Source organism: Chenopodium quinoa, unplaced genomic scaffold (genome assembly GCF_001683475.1).
Source record: "Chenopodium quinoa cultivar QQ74 unplaced genomic scaffold, ASM168347v1, whole genome shotgun sequence".
NCBI classification, from domain to species: domain Eukaryota; kingdom Viridiplantae; phylum Streptophyta; class Magnoliopsida; order Caryophyllales; family Amaranthaceae; genus Chenopodium; species Chenopodium quinoa.
The window spans coordinates 1777319-1791762 of NW_018742770.1; the positions used below are offsets into that span (position 1 = coordinate 1777319).

The 14444-nt window shown below is 33.9% G+C and overlaps 3 protein-coding genes across 4 annotated transcripts; 2 read left to right on the top strand and 1 right to left on the bottom strand.

Moving 5' to 3' along the window:
* The first annotated feature begins 1033 nt into the window (after window positions 1–1033).
* Window positions 1034–6977, top strand: LOC110724615 (F-box protein 7-like). Of its 2 annotated transcripts, XM_021904036.1 has the most exons (11): window positions 1034–1332; window positions 1607–1693; window positions 1986–2101; window positions 3451–3567; window positions 3652–3748; window positions 4471–4544; window positions 4865–4918; window positions 5047–5148; window positions 5267–5325; window positions 6276–6483; window positions 6767–6977. In XM_021904036.1, exons 1-11 carry the CDS (start codon window positions 1320–1322, stop codon window positions 6824–6826), a joined length of 987 nt encoding a protein of 328 aa, XP_021759728.1. In that variant the 5' UTR covers window positions 1034–1319; the 3' UTR covers window positions 6827–6977. The 2 variants fall into 2 exon arrangements, with proteins under 2 accessions (XP_021759728.1, XP_021759729.1); XM_021904037.1 differs by lacking the exons at window positions 1034–1332; window positions 1607–1693 and adding an exon at window positions 2363–2571 and having other exon boundaries at window positions 1991–2101.
* A 103-nt stretch (window positions 6978–7080) lies between these two features.
* On the bottom strand, window positions 7081–8026 carry LOC110724616 (acetyltransferase At1g77540-like). Its single transcript, XM_021904038.1, has 2 exons — window positions 7567–8026; window positions 7081–7297 (listed from the first exon to the last, which is right to left on the bottom strand). The coding sequence occupies exons 1-2, from the start codon at window positions 7843–7845 to the stop codon at window positions 7226–7228; spliced, it is 351 nt and encodes a 116-aa protein (XP_021759730.1). The 5' UTR covers window positions 7846–8026; the 3' UTR covers window positions 7081–7225.
* Window positions 8027–9316: 1290 nt separating this feature from the next.
* On the top strand, window positions 9317–14300 carry LOC110724617 (BTB/POZ domain-containing protein At1g21780-like). The gene is made up of 4 exons (XM_021904039.1): window positions 9317–9568; window positions 9688–9833; window positions 12190–12305; window positions 13338–14300. The coding sequence occupies exons 1-4, from the start codon at window positions 9396–9398 to the stop codon at window positions 13941–13943; spliced, it is 1041 nt and encodes a 346-aa protein (XP_021759731.1). The 5' UTR covers window positions 9317–9395; the 3' UTR covers window positions 13944–14300.
* The last annotated feature ends 144 nt before the right edge of the window (window positions 14301–14444 follow it).

Sequence of the window (14444 nt, forward strand, 5' to 3'; positions counted from 1 at the left end):
ATTTAAAGTTATGAAGAGGTCATGTGATACACAAGTATAATGTTCATTTTCATATCACCCATATTATGGCATTATAATACAAAAATGTAATTTTATTACATAAATTAAAAATAAGAAAAAACTATAGTAAAAAACTATATATGAATAGTGAAAAAAAGTCTAATGCGTTTGTTATCTGAAAAAGAGGTTTTATTAATTAGTTATCTAAATATGTGGAACGTTCGTTAGCAACATTTCGATTAATATACCATTGAAATTTAAAGTTTCACAACCAACATACCTCAATTTGTATGATGTTCATACCATACAGGTAGAGGTCTCAATTCAGATGTCTGGATCAGGTTTGATGATGTCGGGTCGGGTCGGATTAGGTTAACTTTTAAAGTTGATTCATGCTAAATTATTGTGTCGAAATCTGAATTTGATATTTTCGGGTTGATTTCGGATTGAATCGGGTGTGGTTTTGACACCACTACACGAGTGTATAAAACCTTTAACAACTCGTGTTGTATCCTTACCTTATAAAAGTACAAGATTACTCTTATGAATAATGTGATTCCAATTATACCCTTAAAAATGTGTTTTTACACATATACCCTAATTAATGTGTATAACCTTTTGAAATAAATATTATTTGGACAATTATACCATTTAAAATGTTTAGTTACTTATTTACTCTCATTAATGATAATTATTTTTTTTTATAACTTTTAAAAATAGTGTGTGGACATTAATACCCTTAAATATACTTGACTACATGTTTCCTTGCACCAGGGGTGTATTCTATTCACCTAATTTTCACTTATCCGAACTTACCTGAACTTATTCGACTTTATTTAAACTTATTTGGATAACCCTTACCCTTATCAGAACTTATTCGACTTTATTTGTACTTGGGTAACCCTTATCAGAACTTATCAAATCTGATCTGAACTAATCTGAATTTATTACACCTAAAATAAGTGAAAATAAGGTGAACAATATATACCCTAGATTGACCAATAACTTAATACTCCGTATATGATGTATGGCTAAATCCCCCCGAGTAGAGTAAAAAAGTAGGTGGATTTTGTGACCGGCGGCGTAGGAATGTGCACGAGTAGATTTCGTAGAGGAGCTGAGGAGATTCTGTTATCTACTTCGTGGTTGTACATTATTGGGCCCCTCTCTCTCTCCTCATCCTCTTCTGTTATTTCTTTCAGTTTTGTCGGAACTCTTTTCCTTTCTTTCCCGGTTATCCCAGAAAAATCCCAAAAACAAAAACAGGTTTTAAAAAAAAAAAAAAAAATCCCAGGTAGTGGGATCAAAAGAACAAAACCATGGCTTCCTCTGGTATGAAATTATTAGAGTAATTTCTGTTTTCCACCATTCATTTTTATTACAAATTTGATTATAAAACACTAATTTTCAATCAATCGAAAAAAAAAATCTATTTTTATTCTTATCCTTCTAATTTTTCATGAATTTGGTCAATTTGATTCATATTCCCATCTGGGTATCTCTTAAAACCCCCAATTACCTCGAAATTTGTGATTTTATTTTAGCTAATTATAATCGATTTTGGAAATAGAAATTGCAAACTTAATGGGGATTTTGTGTATTGCAGATTTAAACTCTCCAATTGTGGCAGAATTAGAGGCTGCTTACCATTGGAAGACTGCCCAATTCTTTGTTACTAAAAGACCTTGGCTTGGTATAATTTTCTGCTTCTCTCATTTTACAATTATATTGCTTGAAAATTAGAATTTGATATACTAATTAGTGTGTATTAGAATTTGAATTCATGACAAAATTATGCATTGATTAAGGTTATTATGTTTACTTACTGCTTAATATTTCAGATTTTAGCATCTTATAGTTAACCCCTAGGGTTGTCATTCTTGCCAATATCATTTTCATTTTGTGTTGATCTTTTGACTGTTTAGCTTCTCATTTTGTTCACTTTCATAGTCTTAGTAGTTGTTTGTTTCAATGTCTTCATATAGATCTGTATGGGGTTAGGGTTAGTCCAGTGGCAGCATTTGGAAGTGTTAGTAACACAGCTTCTTCTCTTGATCCTGCACTTATCCACCGTGCTCTTCCTGATGAGTTGCTTCATGAGGTAATGAGTCTTAGATGTTAATTAACCAGTCAGTGACGTGTTCTTGTTTGAATCCATGTTGATTTTGTTTCGTTTTCAAAGTTCATAGTTGCCTGGTCTTGGTTGAGTTTCGAAGAATAACATTAAAATGTGTATGTTGAGAATGTCTAGCTACGTTGATTCCAATTCCTAGTGAGAATAAAGCGCCATAATTTAGTTCTCTAGTCAGGGAGTTTCTGCTTTTCAAGTTCTGACAATACTAGCTTCTTTGTATGTTTATAGAAGAAGCTACACTGGTTCAGCCATTCAGTTTATGGAATCTTTAAATATTTATTCATGGGGTATGCTTAAAGAAGCTTTTGTTGAGCCACATATATGCTGTGCACATGTTAGTTGTTCCACATTGGAGAAAAGGAGAAAAAATAACACCATACAAGCTTGGGGGAGTACTTGTAGCCAATTGGTCGTGGGATGAAATTTCACTCGGGCTTGTAAGTATGTAATCTTTCTCTGTCATGGGTTTGTCCTGGGCTCCTGGTCTAATTTCTTTGTTAAAACAACATTTTGCGTCAATTACCTTTTAGTGGCTTGGTAGGTAGCTTGATTGACTAAGGTGAAGATATTAAGAACAAGTATATACATGATCAATTCTGATCTCTTTCTTGTGTTTACTTCATGTGCTGTCTGAAAATTAAGACTTTGTTCTAATTCAACAGAAAATATTCTCTGTAGTTGTATGTGGAAGTTCTGAAATTAACACATTTATTATTGAGTCAACCAACATATTCAAACCTTTTTTCGTCATAATATTTCTGAAATGTTGAGTATCACTATTACATTTCCAGGACTTGCTGGAATAGGTTTGCATCAGGATATGTGGTATCACGAAGAAACTACTATAAGAAGAATGAGAATGATGCATAAGCAATCACCATTTATGGAAAGCTTCAAAAGTAAAATTCATATAGTAACATAGAAACAATATATAGTTAGCTTTTCTCTAACCCTATAAATGGATAGCTCCATTACTTGCACAAGTATTAACCATTTGTCACAAACTAACAATAATAAAAATAAAAATCAGAAGATATAATCATTTATTATCCTATGCTATAAATTGATTTTCAGTTTTACCCCCCCCTCTGACACACACACTAAATAAAAAGCCAAATAAAAAGGGCCTGTGGTTTTCAGTTTCTGGCTTTTTGTTCTTGATAGACATATGATAAATTCATAAAAATTAATAAAAATAGTCAAACCTATTAGAATTATCGTGCTTTTGAAAATTAAAGTGGTTTCCGGGTTTTGATTTTAGTTTTCTAACAAAGATGTACGAGCCCTAAATAAATGACTAATTTTTTTGGGTGCAGATCTTTGCAAGATTGCCTTCTTATCATTTGGGAAAAGCTGCTTGTGTTTGCCGCAAATGGAGATATGCCATACGCAACCCTATTTTTTGGCGCATCGCATGCTTGAAAGCATGGCAGGTTTAGTTTCTCAGCAACTTCTGTATTACTCATATTCTAACTTTCTCATACTGTCATTATCTAAAAATCATTTTCTTGCTGAAGCTTTCTGGAGTGGTGTACAATTACCAAATTTTGCATTCAAAATATGACGGCTCATGGAGAAAAATGTGGCTCTCGAGACCGAGAGTGCGAACTGATGGTAAGTCTCATGTAAAAAGAGGTAGCTAGGAAGAACCATATATAAGGACACCAATAGTTGCAAAGATTAACTAAGAGTGATAGTTTTGGTTGGTGATGGAGACGAGTAATCTCCTAAAAGCAGCTTATGTGAGTGAAGTGTGATTATCTCTTGGCTCTTGCTCTTTTGAAGTTAGCTAACTGTTCCTCTACTGAATGTGTAACCAATAATAAAGGTTCATCTTATTGAGGGATGAAACAAATTTTAATGCACAAGTATGCTTTATGGGTAAATCTATGCTACTTGGGCTCTGTACTCAAATTGGACACTAGTGTCCAAGTGTCCAACTTGGCTATTTTGTGAAATATTTTCATGATTTAAGCCTATGAAGTATTTAATTGTCCATACCTATGTTGGAATGTCAAGTATTTGACATGGCTATAAGTTCGTGAAATGAGGGTATTACAAAATTCTGGTTGGCTTTTTTGAAAATTGATCATTGTGCTCATCTCAATTAGTTGATACTATGAAAGAGTGCTGAGTGCTGACTAGTAATGGCAATAAAGTTAGTCTAGTTTGGCATTTTTTTTCTTTGATGGAGCTAGAGATTGTGAAGATTTTGCTGATGAAGATTATAGTTTCTAATTAGGACAATCCTTTAAATTTTGTGTTTTCGCCTTTTTTTACTAGTTCAGGAATATAAATGCCATGAATACATCAAGGTTTGTTATTGTTGCATGCAGGCATTTATGTGAGCAGGAATACTTATATACGTGCTGGAATCGCTGAATGGAGGGTTTCAAATCCAGTACACTTGGTAGGTTGCTTCTCCTCGTGCTATTACCAAGTCCTTTTAAGTTTTCAATTATTAAAGCAGATCAAGAAAGATGCCTGTCACCCTCCCTGCTTTATGCTCAAAAACTTCATATCTGGAAATATAGGGATATACATGCATCATTTGTCTCGTTTCAGAAGAGCAAGGATGTTTACTTCATATCTTAAAGCACTTCTTGTCTTCCCTCCCTCTCATGTATTAATTGAATAATAATACAGAAACTTGGTTTTCTCACAGCAATATTTATTGAGCTAAAATGTTTGATCATGTTTTTTGTCTATAATTTTTTTTCTCCTGTTCAGGTGTGCTACTACCGGTACATCAAGTTTTACCCCTCTGGAAGATTTTTGTACAAGGTTAGATGATCCAGTTGACAAGTTCTTTTAGCATACACAATTTTTATTTTATTTATTTTATTTATTTATTTATATTGTTTGTATCTTTTATATGATTGCTTACTTTTCGTTGTTATTTTATTTGCTAGAATTCATCTCAGAAACTTAAAGATGTTGCTAAGATTATGAACTTTCGAGCATCTAAAGCAGAGTGTATTTATCGTGGACAATACACATTGTCTGATGACAAGGTTAAAATCTTTCTATTTCTTACTTTCTTGTAGGTGACAGGGAATTTTGGGGTGGATATGAAAACAATTGATTGCTCAATATGTTTCCTAATCTAAAGGATGCTGTCATTGTTTCCAGGTTGAAGCTGCACTTCTGTACCCTGGTTTGAGGCCTACTGTTTTGAGGATACGCTTAAGGTATTTGACATGACTTGATAGGTTGTCTCTAATTAATACATAAACATTCGAATTGTATCTTTGAACTTGTAAATTTGGAATTATATACTGTATTAGTTTTGGGCTTGAGCTTACTGTCCAGTGACAAGTTTTATGTTTGTGCCTTTGTGGTCTTGGAAAGAACATACTTTAGAGCTCAACTCGTTCTTAGATATTTCTCATTGGAAAAAAATTCAGTTTTTTTTAAAAAGATGAATATAGTAATGCTGGTGGTTTTTAGATCCCCATGTAGCTGATTCATGATCATCCTTGCTTTTAGTGATCAATTATCAACAAAAGAGATAATTCCCAATCTTTTCTTTGATATTGCTATATTGAACTGCGAAGTTAAGGAATGTATATGTGAACGCCAATAATCTCCAGATGATCTTCTGCATGTTAGAGTAGGTTAGTATACACTATTAACCTGTATAGGTTTAAGTTAACCTTTTGGTAGTGGTTACTGGTAAGAATAGGGTATAAAATTTAGAACAAAAGAAGGGTTTCAGAGAGGATATAAAATGAAATGATTGTTGAAATTGATATACTGATTACACAACCCGAGCATATATGTGGCTGGGTAGCATTCCCAAAAAGCTTAATGCAAATACTCAATTTCCTTGGTACATTTCCTTCTACTCTTTCCCCTATTATGCCTCAGATTACCCTCTCTCACTCAACTTCTTTCCCAATTTTTTTTTTGGTCTCTTTTCTTCTTCTTCAATCAATTTTGCTACCAAATAAATAGCAATGTCCTTGGTGCCCTCCTTATGTCTTGTATAAAGTAAATTGTTGGAGGCTTGGGTTGCATAGCAGTGACGTGTTATGTGTATAATAGTGCTTGTTTATATTCTACGTGACTTTTTTTTAGGGAACAACCTGAAGGGGCTTCCTTTGGATGAATTAATGACTTCTACTTCATATTTTTTAAGACTGAGGGGGACAACAGCTGGCGCTAATAACAGAATGGATTTGGTCTCCCTGGTCACCAGTGGTGTTAACGACAATGAGGCAAACCATGAGGAAGACATGCTTGATGTAGTTGAAGGATGGCAGGATGATGAGACACACAATCCTGATGTGCCTGCAGTCTCACACAGCAGGGGCTTAACTCCTTTTGTCTTTGTTCCATTTGAAGAGGTATGTTGATTCCTCTTTATATTCTTAGAATTGAGTTAAATGTAAGAAACTTTTGTTGTTCATGAATACAACAGCTCAAGCTATACTTAGAAAGTTAGAAATTCCATTTTCTGGCAGTAAAATGAGCACTTGAATAGGGCATTGCTGTATTTTAAAATGCACAAATTTATATACTTGAATTCTTTTGTTTTCTTTTTTCTGCTCATTTCAAAGCCAATATCATTTTTCTTTACAAAATTACTGCCCTGGTTGTGAGCTAATTTGTTATCAACGTGTTTTGTAGGTGGAAACATCAGTTGTGAATCTTCCAGTGGATAAGATGGATTTCTTTGTACCCGACTAATACCCAATTGGAAGACGCTTGTTGTATGATCAATGTATGGCACAATAAGTTCCGGCCTCTTGTTTTCACCACTCATGTTGTAAATATTTACTGTTGTCGTAGTGTTAAACTTTTATGTTCTGTTTTAAGTTTAAACATCTTGTTTGATTCGCACCCAGCAGAGCCAGCACTGACATCGTTTTATGGAATGTTAAGCGACTGTAATGTACTACTCGTACTACTACTACTTATGTATCATGTATACTGCAAGGAGATAGAAGAAAACCAGCGAATATTATTTATAATAATATGTATTTTCAATTACAAGATCCTCTTTGAGCATGAAACATTTCATTCACTGAATGTAATAGCTGAAATAGCATCACAGAGCTTGTATTTTAATAGAGAAGTTGCTGGAGTTCACATACTAGATTTAACATCTCCTTTGTACACTAACGCGTTCCATGATGGATTCCTCGGAAGAAATGTGTCCTGCAACAATCAAAACATATACCAATCTGTTAGTAGTTTACGCTTTACAGGCCCTTTTCGTCGACAAACAAAAGGGTAACATCCAACATCCAATTGTCACACCACCAAGTACGTAACTAACAAGACTTGCATTCTTTTAAATGTTAATTGTTACATGTTTAATGTTAGTGGACCAACTCAACCAAAAGCTTAAACTGATGGTCCAAGCTCAAGGTCGGTTTATATACTCTTATCCTGATAACGATAATGATAACGACAACGATACTTACAGAGACATAGGAGCAGGAAGGGATGACGGGTAAGGAATGCGACTGAGCGTGATTGAAGGCGGCAACGCAGAGATGAGAAGCCAAACCAAGGCCTCGCTTGGAAGGAGGAACAAAGGTGTGAAGGATATCCATGATTTGGGAATTATTTCCATGAATGTTTATAAGATGGTATTCTAAATAAGCTTTCTTGTCTTCTGTTTCGAATCTTTGTTGATTTTCATTCCAAATGATTTTGGGTATTTCTGTTCCTCCTTCAATTTTACCTTTGTCAGTCGCCATTTCTTGTTTCTCTCTCAACTTAGAAATTCAACAAAGAAGGATTTTGGTTATTTGGGGAAGCTGGGATTTTGATTTGGGGAAGAATAAGGTGCTTGCGATTTATCGGTGTAAGTGTACAACACGCGGTCACACGCTAATAATGCAAAATACATGCGAAATATGGAGTACTCGTATTTATTTCTCATATTTATTTGTAGGCGAAATTGGTCTCAACTGCATCAACTATACCTTGGGCAGAGTGAATAATAACACCACATTTGATTGTAACTCTCTCTATTTTTTTTAAGAACCTTATTGAGACGTTTTTTTCAGAACATTGATGAGACTTTTTGTACTTTTTACTTATCTAACCTTAATTAATGTTTGTGAATTATACACAAAAAATTATCCTAGTTTCATCCTTATTGTAACACCCAATACCACTTTGTGAACCAAGCGTCCCTAAGAGGTTTGTCCACAAACTTATATAAAAAAAAAGTGAAGCAAACCTCGATATAATTCGACTATTGCTATACTGCCTTTACTAGCAATGTTAACAAAAATTTAAAAGATGGAGCTTTATTAATCATAGGTATTTGTAAACTAGTGTTTTTATATAATTTGTGTGGGATTTTGATTTGTATTAGCTAACCAAAGTCTTAGTTTTGGGGAGATAAAGAGTGTGTACAGTATTAAAGAAGTGCCGAAGAAATATCTTTAAAAGAATAATTTTATGAAAAATGTTATACATAGCCCTTAGGGCTACATATAAGCATCAAATTTACACTTGAAAATCGTAAAAAGTTAAGAAATCATCAAAATAGAAATACTAATAACATTGATTTACGCGTGTTTTTATCATGAATTTTTAATTTTATACAATTTCCAAAAGTATATTTAATGCTTATATATAATCCTTAGAACTACATATAACATTACCCTGATTTTATTAACGATCTTGCTAACGAGCGCCCCGGGGCGTTAGATAAGGATAAATTATATTGGTTGAAATGGTATTAAGTTAGGAATTCTTGACAAAATCACGCGTCATTCGGTGTAATTAATGTTAATTTTACTCTAATAATTGCATTTTAATTCTCTTCTCCGACGCCCCAGAGACGCTCATTAGCTTTTGCCTTTTACTAATGCTATTAAATGAGGTTTTATGATGAATTACCATCAATCAATTTTTTTTAATAGATACATTGTATCAACACCAATTTATGATCATTACTTTTAGTAACAAGAATATTAACGGTACTTTTTCAAATGAAAGTTGATGTTAATCTACTAATTACGTCTATATAAGATGAATTTATCAAATAACATCATCAAACATCCTTGATGTACCTATCAAATTATCAATCAATTCAGACAAAATTAACCCCACTTGAGTCATGGTCTAATATACAAGTGTATTTTACAAGTACAACTATATAAAAACAAATTATGTAAAGTCCAATAAAAATTAAAAAAGCAACAAAGTGTTCGACTTTTATTGGATGATTTTTAGTCCTTCCAATTATAGAAACTGAAAAAATTTAATAAAACGCCAAACATTAAAAAAAAAAATGTATGAAAGTGTTCTGAGTCTCTCTCCTCAGCAACAGTCATCAGAAACTCAGAAAAAAATGGGGGATACCAAAGTAGAGACTATCTCTAGACTAGCACAGTGGAAAATCGACAATTTTGGCCCTTGTTCTTACAAAAAATCTGACCCTTTTAAATTGGGTCTTTGGAATTGGTTTGTTTTCTTTCTTCTTAATCTTTGATTTCTTTTTGTACCCAGAAAAAAAATCTGAAAAAAGTGCAGTTTTTTTTGCTATTTTTTTTATTAATTTGTAAAATTGTTGTGAATTTCAGGCATTTAGCAATTGAAAAGAATCGATATTTATATGTAAGATTGTTTCCAGAACCTTCTCGGGTGTCAAAGGATCAGCCGCCACTTGCTCGTTTTATTCTTAGAGTGTCTAATCTCGGTCTTAGTCGAAGACCCTATATTTCTCCTAGTATGTTTTTTTACTTTCCTTTCGATTTTTGATTTGTTTGTTTTGAATTTGAAGTGGGGTTCTTGTAAATTTGATTACTTTTTGAAATTTTGATGATGAATTGTAATTGTTTTGAGTGAAGAATATTTCTTGTTGTGGTGTATATTGGATTGTGTTTTTTCTTGTGATTGAAATGAGGATTGTTGAATTGGTAGGCTTCATGATTGGTTTCGTGTTCGTGTTATGCGATTGTGGAATTTGTTATTGTTAGTTTGTTTGATTGGATGGATGGAGAATTAGTGAGGTTTTTTCGGTTAAGTTTGTTGATTCTGAGAAAATGAGGTGTTTGGTTATTTTGTTCGAGTTAGACCTGCTATAATTAATGTGGTCTAGGATTTAGAGGCTAGATTCGATTACTCGATACTGAACTTCCACCCGGCCTGCTGTTTTGTCTATCTTATTTTAGTTGTTTGGTTTTCCTTTGTAGTAAAGTTTTGTTTAGTTGCTCATGTCTTAATCCCTAGGCTAAGCACCATGATATATTGAAGTTATCTTTGAGTTATGTATTTGCCATGAATCATGGTAGCAATTCCTGCAGCTAATTAGCCAATGTGGGTCATCTAGTTTTTTAACATGATCATTAATTTTTTTTCATCTAAGCTCTTGAATTTGTTGCTATCTCTAAATAGATTCAGTGTTTCCTTCATGTGAAGTGTCTACTTGTTTGTATTGAATTAACTTACAAGAAAAGGTGTGAGATCACTTAAAGAAATATATTTGAACGAGGGGAAAGGATTATAAAGGAATCTCATCTACATATTTGTGAAACTTCTGATTCTGATTGTTGCTTCTTTTGCTATCTAGCATTTTAGTCTAATTGTTTGCAATGTTTGCTTAAGGTTTCTTGAGATTCATGTACTTTCAAGTGCATCGAGTCTTGCCATAATTGTTACAATAACTACTTCGTATTGTGTATTTATTTATTATGGTATTGTGTGGTTAAGCACTGCTAGTTTTAAGCAATATAATTTTATAATCTGGAGTTATGTCGAGTGATTTTGTTGTGCAATTTTAAGACCTGGGGAAGGAGCCACGTCATTTTCAATGAATATCGGTTGATTTTGCATCCATGTTAGATCTGTATTTTGTGTATGATTATGAGATTTTTGTTCCTGATGCTTTTTGCAGCTTCAATAATGTGTGTGAATCATAATGGAGACATTAATGTGTATCTCTTCTGAACTGAGCCACAACTTGCTTGCCCAATGGAGTAGAAAGCCACATAGAACTCTAGAGTTGCTAAATGCATTTAACCTATTACGTGCTCCTTTTTATTTTTTTTCTCCAGGATATGCTTTTGAGATTTGCAATTTTTTTATTTTCTTTATAATTTCAACAAAATACCCTTGTTTTACTAGCACCTACTATCCCCCTTTTTTTTTTTTTTCTTTTTTTTTAAAAAAAAAAAATTTGGGGTTGGGGGATACTTAGTAATTAGGTATAGGAGTTGCTGTTCATAGTTGAAAATCTTTTTAATGCTTCCACATTGTCCTGGTGTAGAATCTTAAGTCTGAGCTCCGGATAGCTATCCTAGTGTATCCATGTTGCAGAGTGAAAGGGGCAAGGTAACACTTAGTATGGGTCTTGATGCTAGAAGCTCTTGGGAGTTTTGATTATAAATAGTTTTGATTTAGCAAACCCTCTAAGAACAGAGAAATAAAACTTTACATGAATAATTTTGGTCAATGATTTGCTTATATTTATTTTGAATTTCTTGTCCACTTATGTTAATAATACCTGAGCTGTGCTGTACTGAATTTGTAATTCCTGTGATTTAAAATTTATGGTGTTGAGTCAACCTCTTTTCGGCAATATGTATCAACGTAATATAAAGCTCTCTTTTTTATTGGGGGTAATATGAATGAAATACTACATACCAATTATGCCAGTTTTAATTCTTACTGTGTAAAAAGTGCTTGAAGTGATAATTTGTATCTGAAGCACTAGATATTTTTTAAATGCTGTCAAGGTGTCAGTTGCTTGTTCCCTGTAGTGTAGTCTTTGTGATTTATTCAGTATACATGAGCTCTCTTCCCTCAGCTGGAAAATCAGATAAATACTGAGTAGTAATTGTTTTTGATACAACTAAATTTTGAAAATCTGGTATATCAGTGTTTGGGGATACTGGGTTTTCTACAGGTTTATACTTTTATACTAAGCACTCGGTAGCTGTTTGTGTGTGTGGAGGGGGGGGGGATACTGACAGTCTGACATAATCTTAACATATTAGTATTACAAATTCAAAACTTATGTTCTTGCCTTCCCCGAGATTGATAGCAAGTAAATGTTCTTAACGTCTTTTGTTGCTTCTTTGCAGTTCATGAACGACTTCTTCGTAACAGCGATGATTTTGTGTGGCCTGTGGACACTACATTCTATGGCCGGTTTATTATTGATGTGGAATTCCTGGACCTGAAGATCTGCCCATCAACTGTGAGTCTCAGAATTATCTTCTTTTAGAGTTTTAGTGGCAAGTGCTTGTGTTTGCCTGCTGTTAATGACAAATACTTTGACCCTCTGTATTCTGTAGACTGTGAATTGGAGAACATCTTGTTGGGTAGGATTTTTTTCATGCAATTTCTATATATTCTCCGATTTATACTCTGTGCCCTTAAGGGAAATTTTAACAAATCTAGTTCTTTTCAATTATTGAGACCTACTGCATTTAATGACTGGTAGCTAATAGGCAGTGTGATTTTCTTTCTTGTTTCTTGACTAGAAATATAGTCACATGTGCCATGTTTGAACATAGCTTGTAGTACACGTGGCTTCTCTTGAAAATACTCGGTTAGGGGTAAACCTCACCTCTAGTGTCTCTGAGATTTTCAACTCTGTTTACTTAACCATTTTATTAATATAATTATGCGTATACTGCTCCAACAATTACAAAGTTGTAAACATTCCATAATTGCAAAGTGGAATTCCAGTAAAGACCATTTGGACTTAAAAAAAACATTTCACGAATTAAGTCAGTGACCTTTAAAATCAATAGCTGCGTTCATTTATATGATGTTTATCTTTCTCATATGATTGGAGTGTAATACGGGATCATTCGTTTGATCTTTCATCTTTGCCTTTTAAAGAACCATACAGAAGAGTTCATAATCTAAATTGCATCACAATCTGTGTTTCTACATGGTTTCTTCTTGGTCTCAGGTTGTTGACTAGTAGAATGTGGCATTATCTTTTCAGCTTGTGACGCTTAAACATGTGTTAAGAAAACGTTGAAAATTTGAAACAAATATGATTGTTAGTGTTTAAAAGTGATTGGACTTAGTTGTCACTCGGTAGTAATGAAATTACTCAGACTTGAGTATGAATTTAGTGAGTGTTTGGAGTCTCCACAACATACACTCAAGGACCCTATTGAATGTTCATAATTTCATAAAATCACAAGTATTATATTTTGTTCAAAGAACCCTTGTTTTTTGACTATCTCCTATCTAACCTTTTCTCATTTCATAGGGTGGTCAAGCGGTTTCAATATGGCCAACTCAAGGAAACATGCAATCTTTGGCCTCGCAAAGTGCCCTCCAAACAATCTCTCGCATGCTTTATGAGGAAATCTGCACTGATGTAACTATCACTACTGTAGACGGAACCCTGAAGGCTCACAAAGCAATGCTTTCGGCAAGCTCTCCCGTGTTTCAAAGTATGTTCCTCCATGATCTGAAAGAAAAAGAATCTTCAACCATTGCGATAGACGACATGTCCTGGGAATCTTGCAGGGCCCTCCTCAGCTATATATATGGAACTATGAATCCTGAGGATTTTTGGAAGCACAGGCTTGGTCTTTTGGCAGCTGCAAACAAGTATGACATGACAAATCTTAAAGACGCGTGTGAAGAAAGCCTCTTGGAGGACATTAACTCAGGGAATGTCCTAGAGAGGCTGCAGGAGGCCTGGCTTTACCAGCTTGATAAACTTAAGAAAGGGTGCTTAACATACTTGTTTGATTTTGGAAAGATATACGATATTAAGGATGATTTAAGCAACTTTTTTCAAACTGCTGATAGGGAATTACTGACTGAGATGTTTCAGGAGATTCTTACAGCATGGAAGCCAGCTTAATTACCCTTGAAGCTTGTCATAGGTAACATGTAAATACTGACAAGCTTCTAATCTCTCTAGTGCCTTAACCTATTTTATGCCTTTTCTTTGTTCCTCCCTCACGTTGCTCTTTACTTCGCATGTGGGTTGGGATAGTTGGGAATGGATATTGTGAGTGTATTGTGATACTGATACAACATAAGATTTTGTGCCGTGTTTATGTAATGATTTAATGAGGTTTACTGCTAATAGCAGTTAACCAGAGTTGTCGTCTGATAAGCATAAACTTCAGAAAGTATTTTCTGTTAGTTACTATGCACTTCTTCGTATAATCATATTATATAATCCTGAAGTTTTACTAGATGATCGTGAAGTTTTCATCTTTGGTGCACGAGAAATTCTTGTTGATCACAATAATCAGCCTGGGTAGCACTGTATGGCATGAATGAATGCATAAAGTTTTGACTTTGAGTGAACAAAAATCTGATTCAACTGACCATTATTTGATGCTTGCTGATCTTA